The sequence below is a fragment of the Haliaeetus leucocephalus genome, unplaced genomic scaffold (genome assembly GCF_000737465.1).
Source record: "Haliaeetus leucocephalus isolate CR32 unplaced genomic scaffold, Haliaeetus_leucocephalus-4.0 Scaffold871, whole genome shotgun sequence".
Classification (NCBI taxonomy): Eukaryota; Metazoa; Chordata; class Aves; order Accipitriformes; family Accipitridae; genus Haliaeetus; species Haliaeetus leucocephalus.
In genome coordinates, this window is record NW_010973307.1 from 684174 (window position 1) to 704903 (window position 20730).

General features: G+C 41.1%; 2 protein-coding genes across 6 annotated transcripts in view; both read right to left on the reverse strand.

The window, feature by feature from the left end:
• Window positions 1-11536, reverse strand: part of CDC5L (cell division cycle 5-like) — a 35694-nt gene extending 24158 nt beyond the window's left edge. Inside the window, exons 1-11 of one of the 4 annotated variants that reach the window (XM_010583094.1) lie at window positions 11394-11536; window positions 10546-10695; window positions 9975-9976; window positions 9192-9295; window positions 7515-7676; window positions 6516-6643; window positions 5554-5653; window positions 5091-5309; window positions 3842-3986; window positions 3529-3717; window positions 1923-2071 (exon numbers count right to left, since the gene is read on the reverse strand). In XM_010583094.1, coding sequence (XP_010581396.1) covers window positions 1923-2071; window positions 3529-3717; window positions 3842-3986; window positions 5091-5309; window positions 5554-5653; window positions 6516-6643; window positions 7515-7676; window positions 9192-9295; window positions 9975-9976; window positions 10546-10684 — 1337 coding nt within the window. In that variant the 5' untranslated portion in view covers window positions 10685-10695; window positions 11394-11536. Of the gene's footprint in view, window positions 1-1922; window positions 2072-3528; window positions 3718-3841; window positions 3987-5090; window positions 5310-5553; window positions 5654-6515; window positions 6644-7514; window positions 7677-9191; window positions 9296-9974; window positions 9977-10508; window positions 10879-11393 lie in introns of all 4 variants that reach the window. The other 3 variants (XM_010583093.1, XM_010583096.1, XM_010583095.1) reach the window with 3 other exon arrangements.
• Window positions 11537-12548: 1012 nt separating this feature from the next.
• Window positions 12549-18890, reverse strand: LOC104841428 (zinc finger protein 91-like). Of its 2 annotated transcripts, none has more exons than XM_010583098.1 (4): window positions 18791-18890; window positions 17928-18557; window positions 16977-17253; window positions 12549-13348 (listed from the first exon to the last, which is right to left on the reverse strand). In XM_010583098.1, exons 1-4 carry the CDS (start codon window positions 18831-18833, stop codon window positions 13345-13347), a joined length of 954 nt encoding a protein of 317 aa, XP_010581400.1. In that variant the 5' UTR covers window positions 18834-18890; the 3' UTR covers window positions 12549-13344. The 2 variants fall into 2 exon arrangements, with proteins under 2 accessions (XP_010581400.1, XP_010581399.1); XM_010583097.1 differs by having other exon boundaries at window positions 14607-17253.
• Between the last annotated feature and the right edge of the window lie 1840 nt (window positions 18891-20730).

The following is a 20730-nucleotide window of genomic DNA, read 5'->3' on the forward strand; positions in this document are numbered from 1 at the left end:
TAAACTGTTAAGACACTGTTAAGTGTCTCAAAGAAAGGGGAAAAAGAAGGGAAAGAAGAGGGAAAGCTTTTAGAGAAAAGCCTACATTATGGTACTCATCTATGCTTACGTAAATATTTTCAGACAGTAATAACAAGTTATGTGCTGTAGACAATAACCCTGGCAGAGACAGACTGGACAAGATGATTAAATACATCATTTCCACTACTAGTTACTGTAGTTCTGTAGTGTCAGTAAGATGACATAGTGGTGGACAAACACAATTGTATATAAGGCCTGACACGCTACTGGTCCTCTTTTAAAGGGATACAAGTGTCTTATTTACTGGGTATGTCTGTGAGAGGCAAGTGATACTTTCCTCTTGCTTGAGGTTGTTCACGGATTTTTATGAACTCTCATTTAGGACAACAAATACAAGCAAAATGAAACACCTGCAAAAAAACTAGAAAAACTAATTTTTATGTTTTCAAATGAATGTTTCATGGGATATATTTACTTTGTTGATTACTAGCAGAATTAGTTGTTTCTTCTGGAAACTCAGCATAAAATTTCCAAGTAAGCGTGTTGTTTTTTTCTAGTTGTCTCAGTTCCATGCAGATTTAAAACCCTATTACAATTTTCAACTTAATACCTTTTAATAAAATTCTTATAACTAGGATGTGGAAAAAAACTCAACAAAACAAAACAAAAAACCTAATGCAAGGCAACAACCTCCATAAAAATCTTACAAATTTCATACCATCATAGGGTAAAAAAGGTGTACTAAATTTAAATATTTGCTCTTTTGGTCTAAGTAAGATGATGGCTCTGCTTCACTGCTCTGCCTCCTTAAAAAGTTATGGCTTCCCTTTGTTTTATTTTTAACCACTTAATGGATTTTTTTTTTCTCTCTGCTCAAGGTCTTACATTTTCACACTGATACAGCATTTCTGCATGCAAGCCAAGTTGATACATAGGTACCATATTTACATGTGCAAATCTGAACTTCAGAAGTTAAAAAACACCACAACCACCAAAAAATAAAACCCGAACAAACAACAAAATTAGAATGTCCTTACATTTTTTAATATAAAATAACCCAAGTGAACAGCCAGATCACTCCAGGCCAAACTCTACATTCATTCTACACCGCACTGACGCCAATAGATCTCCAGAAAAGGATTCATTTATGTAGATCCAATTAAAAGAGCAGGGCTTTTGCACACAGCTTTTAAACAACAAAATAAAGCTGCTTTTGAAAAGCTGCCATAAAGGTCCCTTTTATTGCATTCTCCACTTTTCCTACTAGCATGATACAAGTAAAATTAGAACCTAAGTTGAAAAAATTGACAGACAAAATGTACCAAGTAATATTTTCTAGCTGTATGGTATTTGGCATTTGTGGGATATATATTTATTCAGGACTCACTGTAAGAGTTAAACCAGCAATTCCATACTATTTAGGTTGGCAATATAAGAAATATTTTATTTTGGATATATACGGCTTATAAAATATTTACTCCAGCTTTTCAAAAATTCAGTGTGGGTTTGGCGAAGGGACCTCCCACACCTTCGACTCAGAGGTAATACTTTGGAAAGGCTAGGATCCACATACAGAATGACACTCCATCTTACTATTTATACTGCTGTATTACTTCAGTATAATTTATATTGCTCCAGACCACAGAAGACCTCATTTTGGACCAAAACTCCAGTGAGCTATACACTGTACAGGTATAGATGAAGATGGCATGGCTGAGCTTGTGAAAGACACAGAGAAAGAGAAAGTTGTACAAGAGGGCTTGAAATAAAAGCAAGTTAAAATTTGTTTTGAAGCACTGATGATAACCTACTATTTCACATGTTGCAATCCGCTCCCTCCACCCACCTCCACTAGATACATGCCCAGCCAAGTACCCATGAGAAAAAAGAGTCTGCTTTACCTGAAGGGTGTGGAAAGCACAGTATTTGGAGTCTGAACAACCTGTTTCTGTGGTGTTACCCCCGAAAAGTCACTTTCATGCAAGGGAGTGTTAAGACCTCCTTTCAGGGGGGTATCCACATTTGTGAGAGCCATCAAATTCTGGGCTTCCTGTATAAGAGGCAACACATGCAGTACATCACCAAGACTTTCACAGTCACACTCTACTATACATGTTTAACAGATTGAGTAGCAGTAAGAACAGCTCAAGAGTTATTTGAATATCAATCAGTTTGCGGAAAATGTTTAACACTTAATTTTTAACACCCATACGCTAGTATTTACAAACCCTACTGTTCCACTGAAAGGGATCATTTCCTTGAAATCTTCATCTCCAGCAAAACATATTATAAATTGGAGTTGCAAAAATGAGTGGGTTACTTAATGTTTCAAATTCCTTCAGTTTGCTAGACTCCATAAACCTCCAAGATTTATTAGTAACTGAATACTCAAGTCATCCTAAGGATCCTCATTTTCAGAGGGAACAACACACTTGCACTCTGAAATCCAACATGAATGAAGCTTATCCAAATTGCACTTCAAAATGAATGTTCCAAAAGAGATGGCTGCCATTCAGATTTTTGGTCCATTACTCAACTGGGGCTTTTATGAATAGCCTTCTATTTTTTATTTTTCCTTTTTACAACAAGGCACTCTGAAAATGAGCTAATGAACTACTGCATGTAGCAATTATCTTCACAGAAGACTACTTATCCATCTACAGAACTGTGTATATTCATCATACTATGACATATCTGATCTCAGAGTACTCCATTTGAAGGTGAATGTGACTGTCCCTGCAAACACTGCACAGAGACTTAGGTCACAATCTGTAGAGTCAGGAACTTTTTCTTTTCTCCTATCATGAAACTGTTGAAATACAGCTCACTATCAACACAGCGGGTTTTTTTTGTTTTGTTTTGGGGTGGGGTTTTGTTTGTTTTACACACTAGCTGCACTGATTACATTCAGGCATTTCCTCACACTAAACAAAACATTACCCAACACCACCAGTTTTTGAAAGAACCCAGACATTCACACAGTCAGTGTAACAAAACTGCAATTCAGAGGTTGCAAGGGTTAAGTTTTTTAACAATCTTTGTCTTAAGTGGTTTTAAGCCAATAAAGAACTTGGAAAATATTCTTGCATTGTTGCAGTTAATTACTTCTTGTTTTCTGAAATAAAAGCTGAACAGCAAAACTAAGCAGGAAACACATAAAAGACATTGTTTTAAGGACATGAACACCACATACATCTTTGATGCTGAGAGGTACCCAAGACAAGGAGAAATTATAAAAGACACCAGGAGAATGGTTAATGCTAAAAGTTGCACACAATATATAATAATAAAAAAAAAAAAGTATCATAGCGTTCTGAAGCATGTTGACAACTGATCAGATAGAAATGGATCTGCTTCTATGCCTTTCAGTACATCCTGGAGATCATGTGTCAGTTCAAGTCCCAGTACCACACATAATCTAAGGAATGTTTCCATGGTGCTTACACCTTCTATTCAGCTGACCACTGCACTAGAACTAAAAACCCATTCTTTACATTTATACTCTACCTGAAGGATCCTGTCTTGTGCAGCCGGAGTTTTGGGAGTCCTTAGTGCTATGCTGTTGTTGGTCACATTATATTCAGACAGAAGAGTGCTGGAAGCTGAGTTTGTAATTCCAGATTCCTCAGCAGTCTGGCGTGCAATCTCACTTGCCTGGCCTACTTTTACAACTTCTTCAAGTTCTGTATCAGATATCTTTAAAAGAGAAAATTCCATGGCATAGTGAGATAAAATACAACCACGAGATTCACTTGATAAAGCAGAAATCATTGATTGGCATTGGCCTTACAAGTTGCTCATTGATCAATGAGCAGCTTACCTGAGGAGCTGGAAGCACTAGTTTACTTCTTTTTTTGGTAAATTCTGACACACCACTGGTCTGTAGAATAGCTGAAGGCAAGTCTGACTCTTTTTTCCGTTTCATATGTTGTTTGTCTTTTTTGCGCTCTCTTCCCTCCCTTTCACTGTCATTATGGATAAGAGAATCATTTTAGAACACTCAGAACATCTACAAAGTAAAACAAACAAGCAAAAAGCATGCGCCCCAATCAAAAGTTGGATATGCTGAAATAAGACATGTTGCAGGAAGAGTGAACCACCTTGTCGCGCAGATGTTAAGTGATGAGATATGGTCTGCAGATCTTGCAGCAGAACCTACAACAAAGCAGTGTAATGCTTCTAAACTGTGGAATTAAGCAACAGTTGGTTGCTTCAGCTACAATCAACAGGGTCACTGGAGCAAGAAGAAAATGTCAGTCCAAGAATTCAGATAGCAACAATCAGAGGATGTGAACAGTCCCTTTTTCTCCAGCAGCTGCTAAGAGAAGACAAACAATTTCTGTGGGATATGGGAAGCAATTTCTCTTCAGCATTTATTAAAATGGTATTTTCTTCAAACAGCAATGGAGTCAGCCTGTGAAATCACAAGCTTCAGTTTGAAGCTCCTGCCAGACTGTCTGAACTAACAGCCATACAGAAAGAATCAATTAGATCACAAGCTAATAAAGCAAATCATATGTAGTACCGGACCTACTCTCTCAGTGAAAAGCAGTTGGCAGAAGTAGTGGGAAATGCAATAGTACAATTAAATACGTACCATACTGCTCATGATGAAGATGGGCATTTAATTTCTCACCTGCATGTTCTGGGATTTTTTTGGGGGAGGGAAAGAAATCAACCTAAGGAAATTCTACTTAAGAACAATTCCATCAAAAGTAATACAACAACAAGTAAAATCTACTCCTGTAAGCAAAGGACTGCAAATACACAAGCAAATCTACTGCTAAAAGAAAATGTACCTCAAAAAAATTAAGATTTCAATTTAAAGAGCAAGAATGTGCATGAGGAACTTTATTCTCATGGAAAAGAGGTCAACTAGACCTTTTAGAAACATAAAAAATACAGGAGACTGAAAAGGCAGAAGCAACCTGCACTAGTATCTGTTCCATGGAAAATACAACTCCTGCCCTCATTATGTTTCAGACATTTCCAGGACTTAACACTTAGATACATATATGTTGGTTTTTTTTCAAATATACTATTCCCTCCTTAGTATAACACACACTTACGATCTTAATTCTCCATCCAGGTCTTGCTGACGTAGCTTCCTGAAATCTGCATCCAGGGACTGGTAGTTTTCCTCTGATGTATCATAAAAACCAGGGGCAGGCTTCTTTTCGAATGGGATTTCTGCATTATAATCCACACCTCTCTTCTTTTTTCTTTTCTTCTGGATCTCAATTCCAGCAGCCCGAAGTTCTCGTCTTTTCTGGAGAGCAGCAAGCCGTCTAAGGAAAAGGTAATACTATGTGATTTAAAGTGCATACCTATAGGTGGTTCCTGTATCCTAAGATCTGGTACTACTTTTTTCAGTTGCTGCTGTGACATCTATACAAGAATGAAGGTCTTGTCACAAATGACTATCAAAAAGTCCGATTCTGCAATGACTTAAGGCTGTGCCTGACTTTATGCATTGTAAATGCTCCAGTCAATAAAAGCAGTCCCAATACATGAAACTAAGCATAGGCTTACCTAGCTTCTTCCAACTGCTTCTCTCTTGCTTTTCTTTTGGCCTTCTTTCCCTGTGTATTAGCCAGACGAGCTCTAGCTTCAGACAGCATTTCAAGTTCATCTACAATAGTGCAGATAAATACAGATAAATGAATTTGCACTTAAAGGATGGGAGTAAGGTAAAAAGTGACATTAAGACCAGAAAGCAATCTTTAAAAGCTGAATGAATCAATGCTTTTACAGGCATTCTGAATGATCACTAAATTAGTTTTCTCCAAGTTGCTCCAATGTATTTTATAAATCATTGCCCAGATGAAATGAATACTTTAAGGAAAAATGCCTAATGTTGAAAATAATTCAACTAATTTCTACAGTAAATCAAAACATCTATAGAAAGAGGCAAACTGACCACACTAAGGAAAATAGAATTTCATTTACATCTTCATCAGAGAGTACTGTATTATAGAATTTGTTAATTTCATTTACATCCAGATTCAAGAGTGCTACACTTTTGAACCTGTGACTATTCAAAAACACCATTGCTCCACTCATGGAATTTTAGCAATGTTCATTTTAAGTTCAATATATTGCTATGTGCAAGGAAAAAAGCTGTGTAGTCCTCCTGTGCTTCAGCAGGGATTCATCTGGGAGGTATGAGCTGATGGAAGAAGATGAAGAATAAGACATAAGAATGAAATAAGAATGCAAACGACCAGAGCAGTTGTCAAAGCAAAGAACAGTCAGTCATGGCAAGACATGACAAAGACAGATGAAAAGCAGGAAACAAACCAAGAAAAGGAAAAGAAAACTGGAAAAGTATAACTGACTGGCCAGATGCAGAAATAAGACAAAACCTGTAAGAAAAAAAATGTTGGGGGGAGAGAAGGGGAGACAAAACAAACTCAGGGTACAGAGGCTGTGTAAAAAGAAAAAACAAAGAAACCAGATTTCTGTCAAAAGCAGTAAACAAACTCATATCTTACCTTCATCCATGTCAATAGGATCTGGCCTGGCTGGTTTGGTTTCTGGATTTGGATCAATTTCTCCAGGTTTAAGTTTCCGAGGATCGTCAGCAGTTTCTTCCTCATTGTCTCTCTGAGCAGCTTTGTCCCTAAAAACACATTGTATGTACACATCACAACTGGCTCTTTGTTTTCCTCCACGCTTGTAATAATCATCCCTTAAACACCCCAAAGACTGATCAAAAAAGTAACCTTGTACTATGTATCATACATTAAACTTGTTATACAAGTACTGCAAAAAAGATGAACGTGGTACAGTTACATAATCTTATATTAGACAAGAGAAAGAAGCCAACATAGTATTACATTACAACAATAAAATACTATATAAAATACAATATTGACAAAGCTAATAGTAGAGAACTCTCCTTGGGTAATCTTTAACAGTAAGGACAAGAATTCAAGCAGTGTGACAAAATGAACAATCGAATGTTTCCCATTATACTCAACCAATCACACCAGAATTAAGAAAGCTCACAAGGGAAAACGGCACTTTCCTTCTCTTCTCATGGCCTAACAAAAACCTCTGTAGCATACAGACATGATGGTTGCACATTCAGCAGTTTCAACAACATGTGTTTTATGTCTACATGTCTGTCTTTTTTATTCTCTCTCCCACACTCACTCATGCTGACCAGCCAGTCAAAAAATACCCAAACAAACCTGAAACGGAAGCCCATAGAAAGTATCAATCTTGACACTCCTCTAGCGAGAATGAGGAGAAGCAAGAAAATATACACCTATTGCTACTCAAGCCTGCTCTCCCAAGTTTCAGGAGCTGCTTCTTTCAAGCTAGACACATTGACTGAAAAGAAACAGTCCTTAAGGACTTGCTTACAAAAGGACTTAGTCAACTTGAAACCACCGTACTTCAGAACCACAGGAGAATGAAATTACACATCTATACAACAAACTCTGCAGATGTTCCTGGTATGCACCTCTAGTAAAACAGTAACTCACAGCAGAAATTCATAGTGTTCCAAACACTGTGCAGCAGTTCTTCCGATAATGGGGGCAATGGTCCTCCACTGGGTTGGCATGAGCTTGGCCAGGTGCAACAGTTTCTCCTCCTCTTCCCGTGACCACTCTGTCTTTTTGATGCTCGGGTCTAGCCACTCATACCTGTTAAAAAGTGAAAAAAATAAGGACAATAGAGCCAAGCTATCCACATTTGTCTTGAATTAATTCAGAACAGTGTTTACCCAAATCATCACAATGAGATTTCAAAATCTTGTCATGCAAATTTAATACAGGTTTTTTTCTGTACAAAAGGATGTTACTCCAGAGTATTTTTATGACATATGTATTGGACCTTTAAAATGTGTTATTTATCCACCACTCTTCATACAGTTATTGCCTCTCCTTCCTTTCCACATCTCTATTCTGGCAAAGTAAGGAGTCACAAAATTAATCCAGAAAAGGAAAAGTAAAAATTGCAACAACCTAACGTACCAGAAATGGTAGATTTGTTTTGACTGGATCCTTCAGCAGTTATCTTACTAATCTTTAACTGTGCCAGTGCTGTTACCTTTATACAGAATTATTCTAACAAATATGTGCAGTTCAGTACTCAAGAAATCAAATCTGATTCTCAGATTCATACTGCATGTATTTGCATAAGTTTTAAAATTCTATTTTTTTATATAAAGTGAAATTCCACAGTGCAATTTCTAAACACTTATCCTCAAGCCAAACTCTTATTATGAAAAATCAGAAAATTATCTGTAAGAGAGATTAATACCTGTGCTGGTTTGGGCTGGGATAGAGTTAATTTTCCTCACAGTAGCTAGTATGGGGCTACATTTTGGATGTGTGCTGAAAACAGTGTTGATAACACAGGGATGTTTTCATTACTGCTGAGCAGTGCTTACACAGAGTCAAGGCCTCTTCTGCTTCTCACACCACGCCACCATGAGTAGGCTGGGGGGGCACAAGAAGTTGGGAGGGGACACAGCTGGGACAGCTGACCCCAACTGACCAAAGGGATATTCCAGACCATATGACATCATGATCAGCATATAAAGCTGGGGGAAGAAGAAGGAAAGGAGGATGTTTGGAGTGATGGCGTTTGTCTTCCCAAGTCACCGCGTAATGGAGCCCTGCTTTCCTGGAGATGGCTGAACACCTGCCTGCCGATGGGAAGTAGCGAATGAATTCCTTGTTTTGCTCTGCTTGCATGCACAGCTTTTGCTTTAGTTATTAAACTGTCTTTATCTCAACCCATGATTTTTCTCACTTTTACCCTTCCAATTCTCTGCCCCATTCCACTGAGGGGGAGTGAGTGAGCAGCTGTGTGGTGCTTAGTTGCCGGCTAGGGTTAAACCACAACAATATCTTACAATATTACTTCATTGTTAATACTCACTGATTAAAAATGTGTAAATATGGGGAAAAAAATAATGTACACAATTTTAAGTGATCCTCCATTTGCCAACACTGCAGTCACTGGCAAAGAGAACATTTGGCTACTTTTGTTCAATTACTTTCAAGCAATAAGAATCTGCAATATCCACAATAGCAGGAATGAAAGAATCTTAAAACTATTGTTCCTCTATAGACATAAATTAATCTGTGGTAATTTCTAAATTGCCACTAATTATGAATCTCATTTTCTCAGACATGGCACTTCTCACTTACCATCTGGCTTTGCACTGTTTTGCTGATTTTCTATGCAATAAAGAAGCAATACGAGACCACTGGTTTTTGCCATATTTCATCACAGCTGCTTTCAGAATTTCATCCTTAAAAAAAAAATAAAATACTGTTATGGATCACAAGAACTTGCAAAACAGAAAGTTTGAGCTTAAGCAGAGGACAACATGGTGGATTTCATCTAATGGGCTGACCCAGTGGAAACAGCACAGCACTGCTACTTCTTTTCCACATTTTATTCTCAAGATGAATGAGGATTTGTATTTCAAAGGCCAATGAAATCAATAAAGATTAAATTAAAAATCTTTATTAAATAAGTAAGTTTCCCTTTTACAAGTAAATCTTAAAATAAATCACTTTAATGTTCAGAAGGTAACATCCAAAAGTGCTGATCCCAAAGCTTATAAACTTCTGGGGGGAAAAAAACCCCACCAAAACATAATGGATTCAGCTTGGGAGGCAGGTTGTTCATATACATCAAAGTGTGCACTGAGATTTCACCAAAAGCTAGAAGTCCTATCAACTGTCTGTCAATCCATCCACCAATTCCTCTCTTCCCTCCCCCCAGATAAATGGGTTCATTATTTCTGGTTTCCTCACAGGCCAGAAAGTGGTATTTTAAATGCATCAAAGCTATTCTTGCAGCCTTGTCAACCACAGATGTTCCTCTTCTGTATCCAATAAGTACTTGTAGTTGTGTTCAGAATCTGTTCAGCTGTACCATGCAGATGCTACTCATCAAGAACAGATACTCTGTCTAGCATGGACATCTCTCAGAGCACACAGCAGCTTTAAATGTAAGCTGATGATGAATTCTGGCTTGAGCTGCTGCAGGAAACAATTAATGTAATTTCTATTAAAAAATAAATAATAAGTCCTCTCGGTTTTTTAAATTTACTTGGTGTTATATGGCATACAGTAGTAATACTGATAACATTAGCAGACTTTTTTGCAAGTAATCGGTCATTTTACGAATGACCTGATATGAAGTGGTTCCACTTTCTGTATTTTTAATGTTGTACATATAATCAAAATGTTAATCAAAAGAACAGCACCGAAGAGAGATAATTCATCTCTGGTACACAAGAAATGGTGAAACAATGATCTATTTAACGCACTGCTGTTTCTCTTAATAGCCACCAAAATTAGTCAATTATGGAAGACCATAGGAATGGGGTACGCAGACAGTGGTTCTTCCTATCCTCTGCTGGCCCCAATTTAGCTGCCAATTTAGCTGCCTCCTGGCACATAGCTGATATGTCACAAGTGGTTAAAAGCACATATAGCACACAGTACATTTACCTTCTATTGTTCTTTTCTCACTGCTTTCTAGAACTACGTACATGCCTAGCGTTCACAGTATACAGTGGCAGAGTTCTGGATTTTACACAGTGTTGGGTACATCCTTTTGCTTTAAACATGTATCTAATAAAACTGACATCCTTGATTTCTTGTGTTATTATTTTTCTTTTCACCATCGCTTGCAGTTCTGAAAGCATGCGATGGCAAAAATGGGAGAGTGGGGTGGGGTTCTCTGCTCTTTTTTTGAACAGCACATAAATTTCTGTGTAGGAAACACTTCAAGCTGCAGATGAAGAGCCCATACCCATCTTCACCATTTCCGCATTTGGAAGAGTCTTCAAGTGCAAGAGATTCCAGCTCCCTCATACCCCTAGAGAACAAGAAGCCCGCCTATGCAGTGTAAGACACACTCCAGCCTGCGAAAGGGACATCTCCGAGAACAGCACGGCCCACACAACCCCTCCAGCTGCTGTGACGACAGTTTCTCCAGGGGGAAGGGACACGACACGCGCAGGGGCTGAGCCTCCTGCCCTCCCCAGCACGCAGCCTTCAGGAGAAACACCACCGATCTGTGACCTCTGCCCACTAGGGCAGGGGGCGAGGAGGAAGCTCCAGGCCAACTGAGGAACCAAGCCCACCAGAGCCACAGCGGCCCGCAGACGCCTAACCCTCCACATGTCCCGCTACCGAGGGCCCAGGAAGATCCCCGTCTCCCCAGTTACAAGACACCCCACTCCATGAGGGCCCCGCGCATGCGCACTACGACCCCTCCACCAGCGCCTGCGCACTAGCGCAGGGCACCCCCCACCTCCCCCCTCCCGCCACCGCCCGCCGCTGCGGGCCGAGCGCTTGGGGCTCGGGGGATTAAAGCGAGCAGAGTCGTACCTCGGTGTTCCGCCACACACCGCCTTTAATCATAATCCGCGGCATCTTGGCGGCGAAAGGGCTGGAAGTCCCGCAGAGAAAAAGCGGTGGGAAGAAGGGAACGCCGCTCGCCTCAGCGGGGCCCGCCCACAGCCCGCGCAGGCGCCCTGGGCGGGAGAGGCGCGCGCTCTGCGCAGGCGCACGGGGGATACGGGGACGACCGCGCAGGGGAGGGGCGGCACGGCTGGCGCAGGCGCACAGGGGCGGGGCGGCGGCTGGCTGCTCTGCGCAGGCGCGGGCGATGCGTCTCGTCGGACCAGGAGGTTTGGGGGAGGCGCTTTGCTCTAGCGCCCCCTGTGGGCCGGAGGTGCGCACGGCAGAGGGACCCTCTTAAAAGGATGAACTCGAGGATTCATTAAATTCTGTCAAATTCCCCAAGGGACACAAATGGGGAAGGAAGGGGACGGCAAAAGAGAATCAGATTTCACCAACGTTACATTTACAGCATGCTTTGTTAGTATGAGAAAAAACGTGCATTTACTCTAGTCCAAATGGAAACTGAGGTAGTAGCATATAGTAACATACAGTAAAGTAAAAAAAAAAAAAAAAAAAAAAAAATAGTATTTCCTTTCTTCTGTTTTAGATAAATCTGGTTGGTGGTTAACCATATTGCAGCATGGTCCGATTCACCTATATCCATTTACTTCATCCCGCGTTTAACTTTTATTCACTTATTGAGTAGATGCACGGCAGATAAAATGACACCTATTTGCTCAAGTTGTTTGTCATTAGTGTGATTTCCTACTACATTTTACTGTTTGGTCCAAATTCATAAAGTAAATTAAGGAAGTTTTTTTGGTTGAAACAGAAAGCTTCACGGTATGATTTGGGAAAGGCTTTGATTTTTGTTACAACTCTGCAAGTATAAAAAATATTACACCTTTCACTAGCAAAAAAAAAAAAAAATCAAGAACAGCCTGTGCCCTTATTTTAAAACAAGTATGCCTTTACATTTAAATGCCTCTGACTTGGCAGACTGAGAATCACTTCCAGTCCCCAAAAGTGCAATGCATTGCATAAGAAACAGAGAGGAACCTCATGAGTTATCAAATACTATTTTTATTAGAGGCAATCACCTGGAATAATTATTTTTACAAACTCATCAAGCTCCAGCTTAAAAATGTCTTCTGTTGTTCTTTCTTACAACTAAAAGAAACTTATGCTGTTTACAAACTCTTTTAAAAATGTCCTTCAATTAATTTATCCCCCTTAAATGGAGCTCCCTTTTTCCTCATTGTACACCATACTTGTAAACAATCATTCTCCATCAGATTTAGCTTTCCTAGTCTCTGATATATAGGCTTACAATCCTCTTCACCATTTTTGTTTCCTCTTTGTACCTGTTCTTTTGAATTTTTCTTCAAATGACCAGAATTGTACAGTAATGCAGATAAAAATTCCTCCATGCTTGTGTAACACTGTTGTTATTTCCCAGAAGTGCTTTTCTTTATTCATATCAGGATAATGTTGTTCTTTCTCACAACTCTATCAGGCAGTTAGCTCAATCATTCCAAGATCTGAATCACTCATTCCCAAGTAGCGACTTCCCAGCTTGTAGGAAAGACATCTGTAACTACCAGGGTTCAGTCACAGACACTTACTTGTCTGATTTTACTACAGCTAGAAAGAACTAGATCACTTAAATACCTTTGCTGATCTGGCCTTAAATACATGCATCCACTCTTGAGTTCAATCCACTCTTGGAAAATTGCGTTCCAAATCACAGAATGGCTGTGGGACATCTGGAGGTCACCTGGTCCAAAGCCCTGCTCAAGCAGAACCACCCAGAGCCGGCTGCCCAGGACCACGTCCAGACGGCTTCTGAACATCTCCAAGGAGGGAGACTCCACCACCTCTCTGGGAAACCGTTTCCAACCTGGCTCCTACGTTACCAGAAAGCCTCTGCAAGATATTATCTGTATTTATAAAGAAAAGCATACATTTGAGAGCAGTAAAAAAGCAGTGGTAGTTGCATGTTTATATTCTCTAAATTAAGCTATAGGTTTACTCAGCTGTTTCATGGACTGAACCGTAACATTAGGGGACAGTTAGCACCAGCCCTTTGCCGTTGTTTTTCCTCACACAAGAGGGTAACACCGCTGTTATCAATACCACTGAGCGTATTATAGTCAGTGATGTCCACACAAGAGTTTCTAGCACCACATACCTCTGTAAAACAAGCAAAGATTTATCTAGATTTTAATATAAAGTGGAAGAAGCACCCATCCGCCCTCACCATACCAGGCTAACAACTGCTGGTTGGCACGAGTGGTCCTTATACATGCTATTTTAGATGCACAGTAAACCCCTAAAAAAATAAATTTTACAGTTCAAGATACTGACAAGGTTTTCAGCCTAACTAAGTAGTATTTGCAGTATATCAGCAAGTGGTTAAATTGAAGTTCTCTGAAAAGTATGATGTTGTCTATTTTAAGAAACAAAGAACACAGAAACTACCAGCCTGAGAAAAGATGAGGCATTTCATACTAGATTAACATTAGACATTTACATAAAATTGAAGATCAATTTAAGGATTCTCAGTATCATAAAATACCTGATTAAGGACAATATTACCATTTCTGTCAGACTACTCAAAGAATTATCAAAAGTAGAGACAAAATAACTGCCTAACAAACCTTTTATATATACACACATACAGAAAACATTTTCATATCCCAATTATCCAGTGATGACAAAAAACTTTTGTTTCTGTAATTTTGTGAGATACTATTTTTTTTTTCTGTTTCAAGTATTGCAGGAGAACCTGGGAGTAGGGAATGCAACCATCAGCAGATGGGAGGTAACATTAAGCTTCCCAACACACTGAAAATTTTTAAATGAGAAGTTATTACTATAAATTATAATGTGCACTTCCTTCCCTTCCTTTAAACATTCTTTCAGTCAGTCAAGGGGTTTTTTAACTGATTTTTACAAGAAAATAAGTGGCAGAGAGTAACTGTTTAAGCTGGTAACATCGGCCAAATCGTAAATGAAGCTCTGAGAAGAATCTGAAGTAAACCAGTACCCTGAGTTTCACTCTCCAGACCAAAACACTGGATGCGTCCATCACCAGCCATCGTTCTAGGGACAGCAGGGGAATGTAAAGCAATAAACAAATTCAGAACATGCAAACCTCCCCAGAACTGAGTGCCAACTTGCAATTCCCAAACTTACATTCCAAGCCCATGATGCCGCTTATGCTTTTCCAAAAGTTTTTTGGTAGGCAGCATCACATTACAGTTTACACACTTGTACTTTTTTTTGTGTGTTTTTACATGCTTTTGGAAAGCACGTTTATCTACCGTAGAAAATTTACACCTTCTGCAGTGCAACTTTAAATGAGTCAGTAAGTGGCGTTTCAGGTGGCTAGATGTGCGGAAAGCAACAGCGCACTGATTGCACTTGAATGGCTTCTCCCCTGTATGAATTCTCAAGTGTGGCTTCAAGTTACCATTGTGGGCTGTGGAATAGCCACACTCGTCACACGTGTACGTTTTGACAGGTAGCTGCTTTTGATCGTAGAGACAGCCAGTAGATGAGCTTTCCTCACAACAGTGTGAAGCCAGATGCTGTTTCAAGGACAGCCATTTGTTTGTTGAATAGTCGCAGTTCCTGCACTTGAGATGCTCCATATTAAAATGGGTGACCCTGTGTCTTTTCAGGTGACTGGAAGTACGAAACTTCTTCTGACAAACACTGCAGCTGTAAGGTTTCTCACCTGTGTGAGTTCTTACATGTAGTTCAAGGTTGCTTAAAACGTAAGTAGTGTACTCACACTCTGCACACTGATAGAACCGTGGCTGACTTTGTGCTAGCAAATCATTTTCTTTGCCCCACTGGACATCTGGCTGTACTCCACAGACTTCTGAACCAAGCAAGGAATGGACACTGGTTGAACCTTCTGAGGAACCAAAATCTCCTTCTGGACACAGGCCTACATGGATTTCATGATGCAATTCAAGATTCTCTAAATGGCTATCTGCATAGAGGCAATGGCCAAACTCGTATCCATTCTTTATATGAATAAGGCTGTGTTTCTGCAAATGGTTTGATGTTTTAAATGTCTTATTACATTCTTTACATACATATAGCCTTTCATCTCTATGCATTTTTAGGTGCAGCTTAAAGTCGCTATGAACAGCAGTAGCATAACTGCAGTGTTGGCACTTGTACGTTTTGAATGCAGACAAACTGGAAGGCCACGTATCCTTTAAGTTTTCCACAAATTCATTATATGCATCATCATCTTGATCTTGTGAATCAGAGGCCTTGGAGTTGAAGAGAGGTTCCTCTTTGCAAATGACAGTGTCCATTTTGTATGAATTCAGAGGAACTTCTGATCTATTCCCAGTAATACGTAAACTGTCACTTCCATGGCTGTTTTCAGGGAATTTCTTCCCAGAGCACATTTTCTCATTGCCCTGCACATCACCTGCCTGCTCAAAGTCTACTTCTGAAGCCAGCATCCCCCCACTAAGACAATCATTTTCTTTACCAGAAAGAGACAGAGAAACATGATCCTGGGAATCACTGGCAACTTTGCATATTTTGCTTTTAAGATGTTCATTGCTCTGACTCGTATAACCATTAGCAGTAGCCTTAAGCTGTTCATGGAATTTCTTATGAAAGCTTAGATGTCCTCTAGTGTAAAACACTACGTTACACTCATCACATGTATAACTCTTTAAAGGTCTCTGAGTTCTCTTTCTTTCACTTATGGCATCAAGTTGCTGCCCTTGGCATGTTTCTTTGCCTGCATGTAATCTTCTGTGTCTCTTTAACCCAGTGGTGCTTGTGAATGCTGACTGGCAAAACTCACAGGAATATGGTTTAGCCCCTGTGTGTATGTAGCTATGCCTTACCATGCTTGCAAAATATAACGACAAAAAGGTGCAAAACCTGCACTGGTACAGCTTATACCCAGCATGCCAGTACATGTGATTTAACAGGTAGGATAAGCTAATGCAGGAGTAATCACATTGAGGACACTGGTAAGGTGGTCTCTCTTTATGTCCCTTCATGTGATGAATAAAAACTCTAGGATTTGATGAAGCAAACAAACAAAGTTTGCAGGAAAAAGTAACTGGAACACCCAGAGGTGTAAAGTCCCTTTCAATTTTGATGAAAAATTTCTCGTATTTACTTTCTTTTTTCTTGGCGTCAGATTTTCTTTCTTTAGATCTCTGCCTAACTTTTCTTGCATTTATTCTATTTCTTCTTGCCTTTTGCAATCTAGTCATTTTCTTATGAAATTTAAGGTGATTCTTAAGGTTGGCAGAAAAGAAAAAGGTTCTTTTACAAAAACAGCATTTATGTATTTTCTTATCTTTATGAGCTGAATAAACATGCTTCTTTAGATGTGCACTGCATTTATATACAGAACTACAAAACCTGCACTTCAATCTTTCATGCTTATTTATAGAACAAGATGCTTTAGAAAAAGGTTTGATGGTCACACTATTACTTAGCCACGCTAAACCTGTCTGCTGGCTTTGGAATTCCTTTGGGTCTTCATGAGGAGAAACAACATTTTGTTGCCGATACCTTTTTTTAGGAAATGGTGTTAATGTCTTATAAATATGCTCTCCAGTAGTATTTGATTCAGCAGAAGTAGAAGCATTCATCTCTGGTTTCCCTACATCTTTTAGCAGTTCTTCTGAAGTCAAAGAACATCTATTAAGAAATGGAGCAGAACACGTATAAGTAAGTTTTCGTTCTTCTTTCAAGCCATGTTCCAAAAGAGAAGTCAGAATTACATCTTCAAATTTGCTTCTCTTTCTGTTATTAGCTTCATTGTCTCCATTCTCTGAAGAATCAGGATCTACAGGGGGATAAGAAATCACACATGTGACATTTCATACAATCACCAATGTTCATGATTAATTGGCAGTAATAATCCCAAATTGTCTGATGACCTGCTTGCTCTTCACTCCTTTTACTTCCTTAATATCTTCCTATCTCCACTTCTTTCCTAATATCTCTCTCCATGCTTCCCACCCCAACATTTAAATAATGTTTTAAGAGAAGAAATCCTAGTTAGAAGCCTCCTCCTGTCCAATTCCTCTTTTCACTCAAAGCTCTGAATTTCACAGGACAACACTGCATCCCTTACGGTTTTTAATGAAACAGCTTTATGCCAGAATTCCTCTGAAAGTACTGTCACCTAGCTTTGCTAGGGCTCCATTCTCACAAGTATGATACTCCTTCTGCTTTTTTTTTTTCAGATCGTTTTCCCTAATGAAAGGCCACCCTTTTGCAAACTGCAGCAGAATGAAACAGCACCAATTTATTGCAGTTTCACAGGAGTCGGTGAAAGAAATAAGCACACTCCAGCCAATATTCTCCCTCTGCTGCATACGACATTAATCTATGTTGAAATGCTTACTGTAAAATAAACAGCTTTAGCATTCTTCCTATACACTTTCCTACCCATCTCAAAAACTTGAAATGTACCAGATTTCTTAAACTCTTGCACTAGTCTTATTAAGAAGTTACCTTCCATTTCAACAATTGTCTCCATCTCCTTGTGGATCTCTGGTTGTTCCTCTTGACAACCATCAGAAAGAACACTTGCAACACTAACAAGTTCCTCTTCATGTCTGGATATCGCTGCCACGGTCAACCGTCTGCTTGTCTTGATGGTCTCATCTCTACCCTCGTTGCCAGCAGAAGAAAGGAGAGGAGGAATCTTCTGAAAGCCGTCATCACCACCACCTTCTTTTCCGACACTGGTTTCAGTTATCTCTGTAAGCTCTGTTCTGCAAGACGATGTAGGCAACACATAATTTTGACTATATTTATCCTTGCCTGCATCACACCAATCACTTAAAGGTGACTTTGATCCGTTACACACACTCTCAGCAACCCATTTTTCTTCAGAATATTCCGTATGACTATCCTTATTTGAAGCTGTTTTTTCTTCCCAAACGCTTAAACTGTTACTGTCATTTGAAGGCGTCACATTACTTTTCAGGAAAACGCCACTGTTCAAGTTAACCTCTTGCTCATCCTCCTTCTTCAACTCTGGAAACGACACCGCGTGCTCCTCGGCATCGCCGTGGAGAAAATCATCATCGCTCAGCACAAGCACGGTGATGGGGAGGACAATTTCAAAGACATCCGACTCTACGGACGGAAAACGAGAGCGTTCACACGCTTTCCCAAAACACCCGAATCCACCGCAGCCCACCGACCCCCAGCCGTGCCCGCGCCTCCCCCACTGCGCATGCGCAGGGCCGGGCCGCCGCCGCCACCACCACACCACCCTCACCCCCCCGGTCCCGCTCCCCTCAGCCCCCGCCCGGTCGATCGGTCCGTCGGAGCCCCGCGGGATCCCTACCAGCGAAACGGGCACCTACCGTTACCGTCCGCCGGCTCCGACGTCCCCTGCCCCACCGACATCTCCCGGCCCGGGCCCGGCTGGCTGCGCTCGGGAATCAAACACCCTCGGCCGCAGCGGCGTCGCGCATGCGCCGGGCTGGCGCGCATGCGCAAAGGGCGGGGAGAGCGCTGCCCGCCGCGCAGGTTCGGAGGGGGAGGGTGGGCACGGCTGCCGCCTCCTGATTGGAGGGATCGGCAGGGGGCGTGGCCTGGGAAGGGCGTCCGTCTTCCTGAGGGAGCAGCTCGGTAGCGCTGCGTCGTTTGGGTGTCAGCGGTTTTAAGTGGTTTAAAAATGGGTTTAATCACCCGTTACCTGGACCGGAATACCCCAGCCGTGGGCAGGGAGGGGTTTTCGAAAGCTCTGCAAAATGGATTCCCGTTTTAAGCAAAACCAGAAGATAAGGTAGCCCACCCACCGGGCGGTGGAGGGCTCGGGCCTCTGGGTGCCCCCGAGCGCTTCTTTGGTCAGGCAGAAATAGGCGGGATGCCTGTGGTGGTCTGGCCACGGAAACCCGCGTTTCCTTCGGCTCTGCTTCTCAGGAGGGGAGGTGGAGGTCTGAGAGCCTGCAGGGGAGGGGAGAGGCGGTTCCAGAGCAGGCCTGAAGACGTGTTTGCTGGGTGAGGATGGGGAGCTGCGAGGTCTCCAGCTTACCCGGAGGGCTGTTTCCATAGATTGTGTGGACAATCCCTCAGAGGTGGCTTCAGGAGTTGAGGAATGGTTGCTGGAAGTGACTTATCGATACGTTCCCTCCCCCTCTTAAGGGGAGGCAAACCTCCAGTGTGGAATGCAGGGGATATGCAAGGAATCTGTTCCATAATAATTCCCTAAGCCACATAACCTGCAAGCTTAGATGTTAGCAGCACCAAGGGAGCTTGGTATGCTGACTCTAAGAGAAGGAACGCGGAGGGTGGAGCGGAGTGGAGACACCACGGCCAGGCTCTGTGATATCACTGCAGGGACAGGGAACAAGATAGGAACAAGAATGGTAGGTCCCTGCATTGAATCCACTGAAGCAAGGAGGTGAAATAATGGGGGTTCTGTGGACTTACTGCCCTACTTCTGATTTATATCCTGAGAAGTGCCCCGTTCTGGGCTACTGACACACAACATCATGTCCTCTGGGTCAACTTTGTTCATTATAACCTCATTATAATACCAAAACACACCTCCATCCCAAAAGTTACCCGCCTCCAAGGTGTGCCCACCTCTCACTGAGCATGCGCTCTGAACTTTTTTTAGCATGTACCTTTAAAGCAAGAAGATTTTATACCAATTGTAGTAAAGGTATGTATGACTAGAGTGACTCAAGCTCCACCTAATAGGAAAATAATATAAAAGGCCTGAAGAGAAGGGAACTGTTAGGGAAGATCCCATTGTGAACATGTCGGGAGGACATCACTGACTTCTGGGATCAGTCAATGGGCTGAACCTCTCTTCCTCCCCATCGGGACACCTGCTGGGTGAGATTCGAACACTCGGCTGTACTGAGTGCCTTCCTGGGAAACTTAGAATTCTTTAGAGCTCTTTTCTTCCATAATTTAATGTGCTTGTAGTCAACTGTATTATTATTTGCACATGCTTTGCAGACAGTGTATTTATCACTGGCAGTCCAAAAGAATCTGTACTCCTGTTGCTTTAATAAATTGTGCTACTCATTAAAATCTAGCCGTGATAGTTCACTGAAGACAACCTAACTCCCTAAGTTTGGCCATTATAGTTCATTGAACGTGGCTAAATTGAAAGTACAGTGCACTATTAGTGCATGCATAATTGCAATAGTTCAATATATTGAATGCAACCAGACTTACAGTGTTGAATTGGACATCACTCAGAATCTAAGCCTAGCCGCCCCCAGCCCCTCTGACATCTGAGGACAAGCTGGAATGCAAGGGGGTTTATCTTCTGCCAAACTTCATT

Bases quoted from the DNA above. Each gene is read 5' to 3' on its own strand.
- LOC104841428 (XM_010583097.1), bottom strand. From the start codon at position 18,833: ATGTCGGTGGGGCAGGGGACGTCGGAGCCGGCGGACGGTAACG. The intron at 18,558-18,790 runs GTAGGTGCCCGT...TTCCGTCCGTAG, and splicing joins GGAGCCGGCGGACGGTAACG to AGTCGGATGTCTTTGAAATT. The intron at 17,254-17,927 runs GTAACTTCTTAA...ATCCCCCTGTAG, and splicing joins GACAATTGTTGAAATGGAAG to ATCCTGATTCTTCAGAGAAT.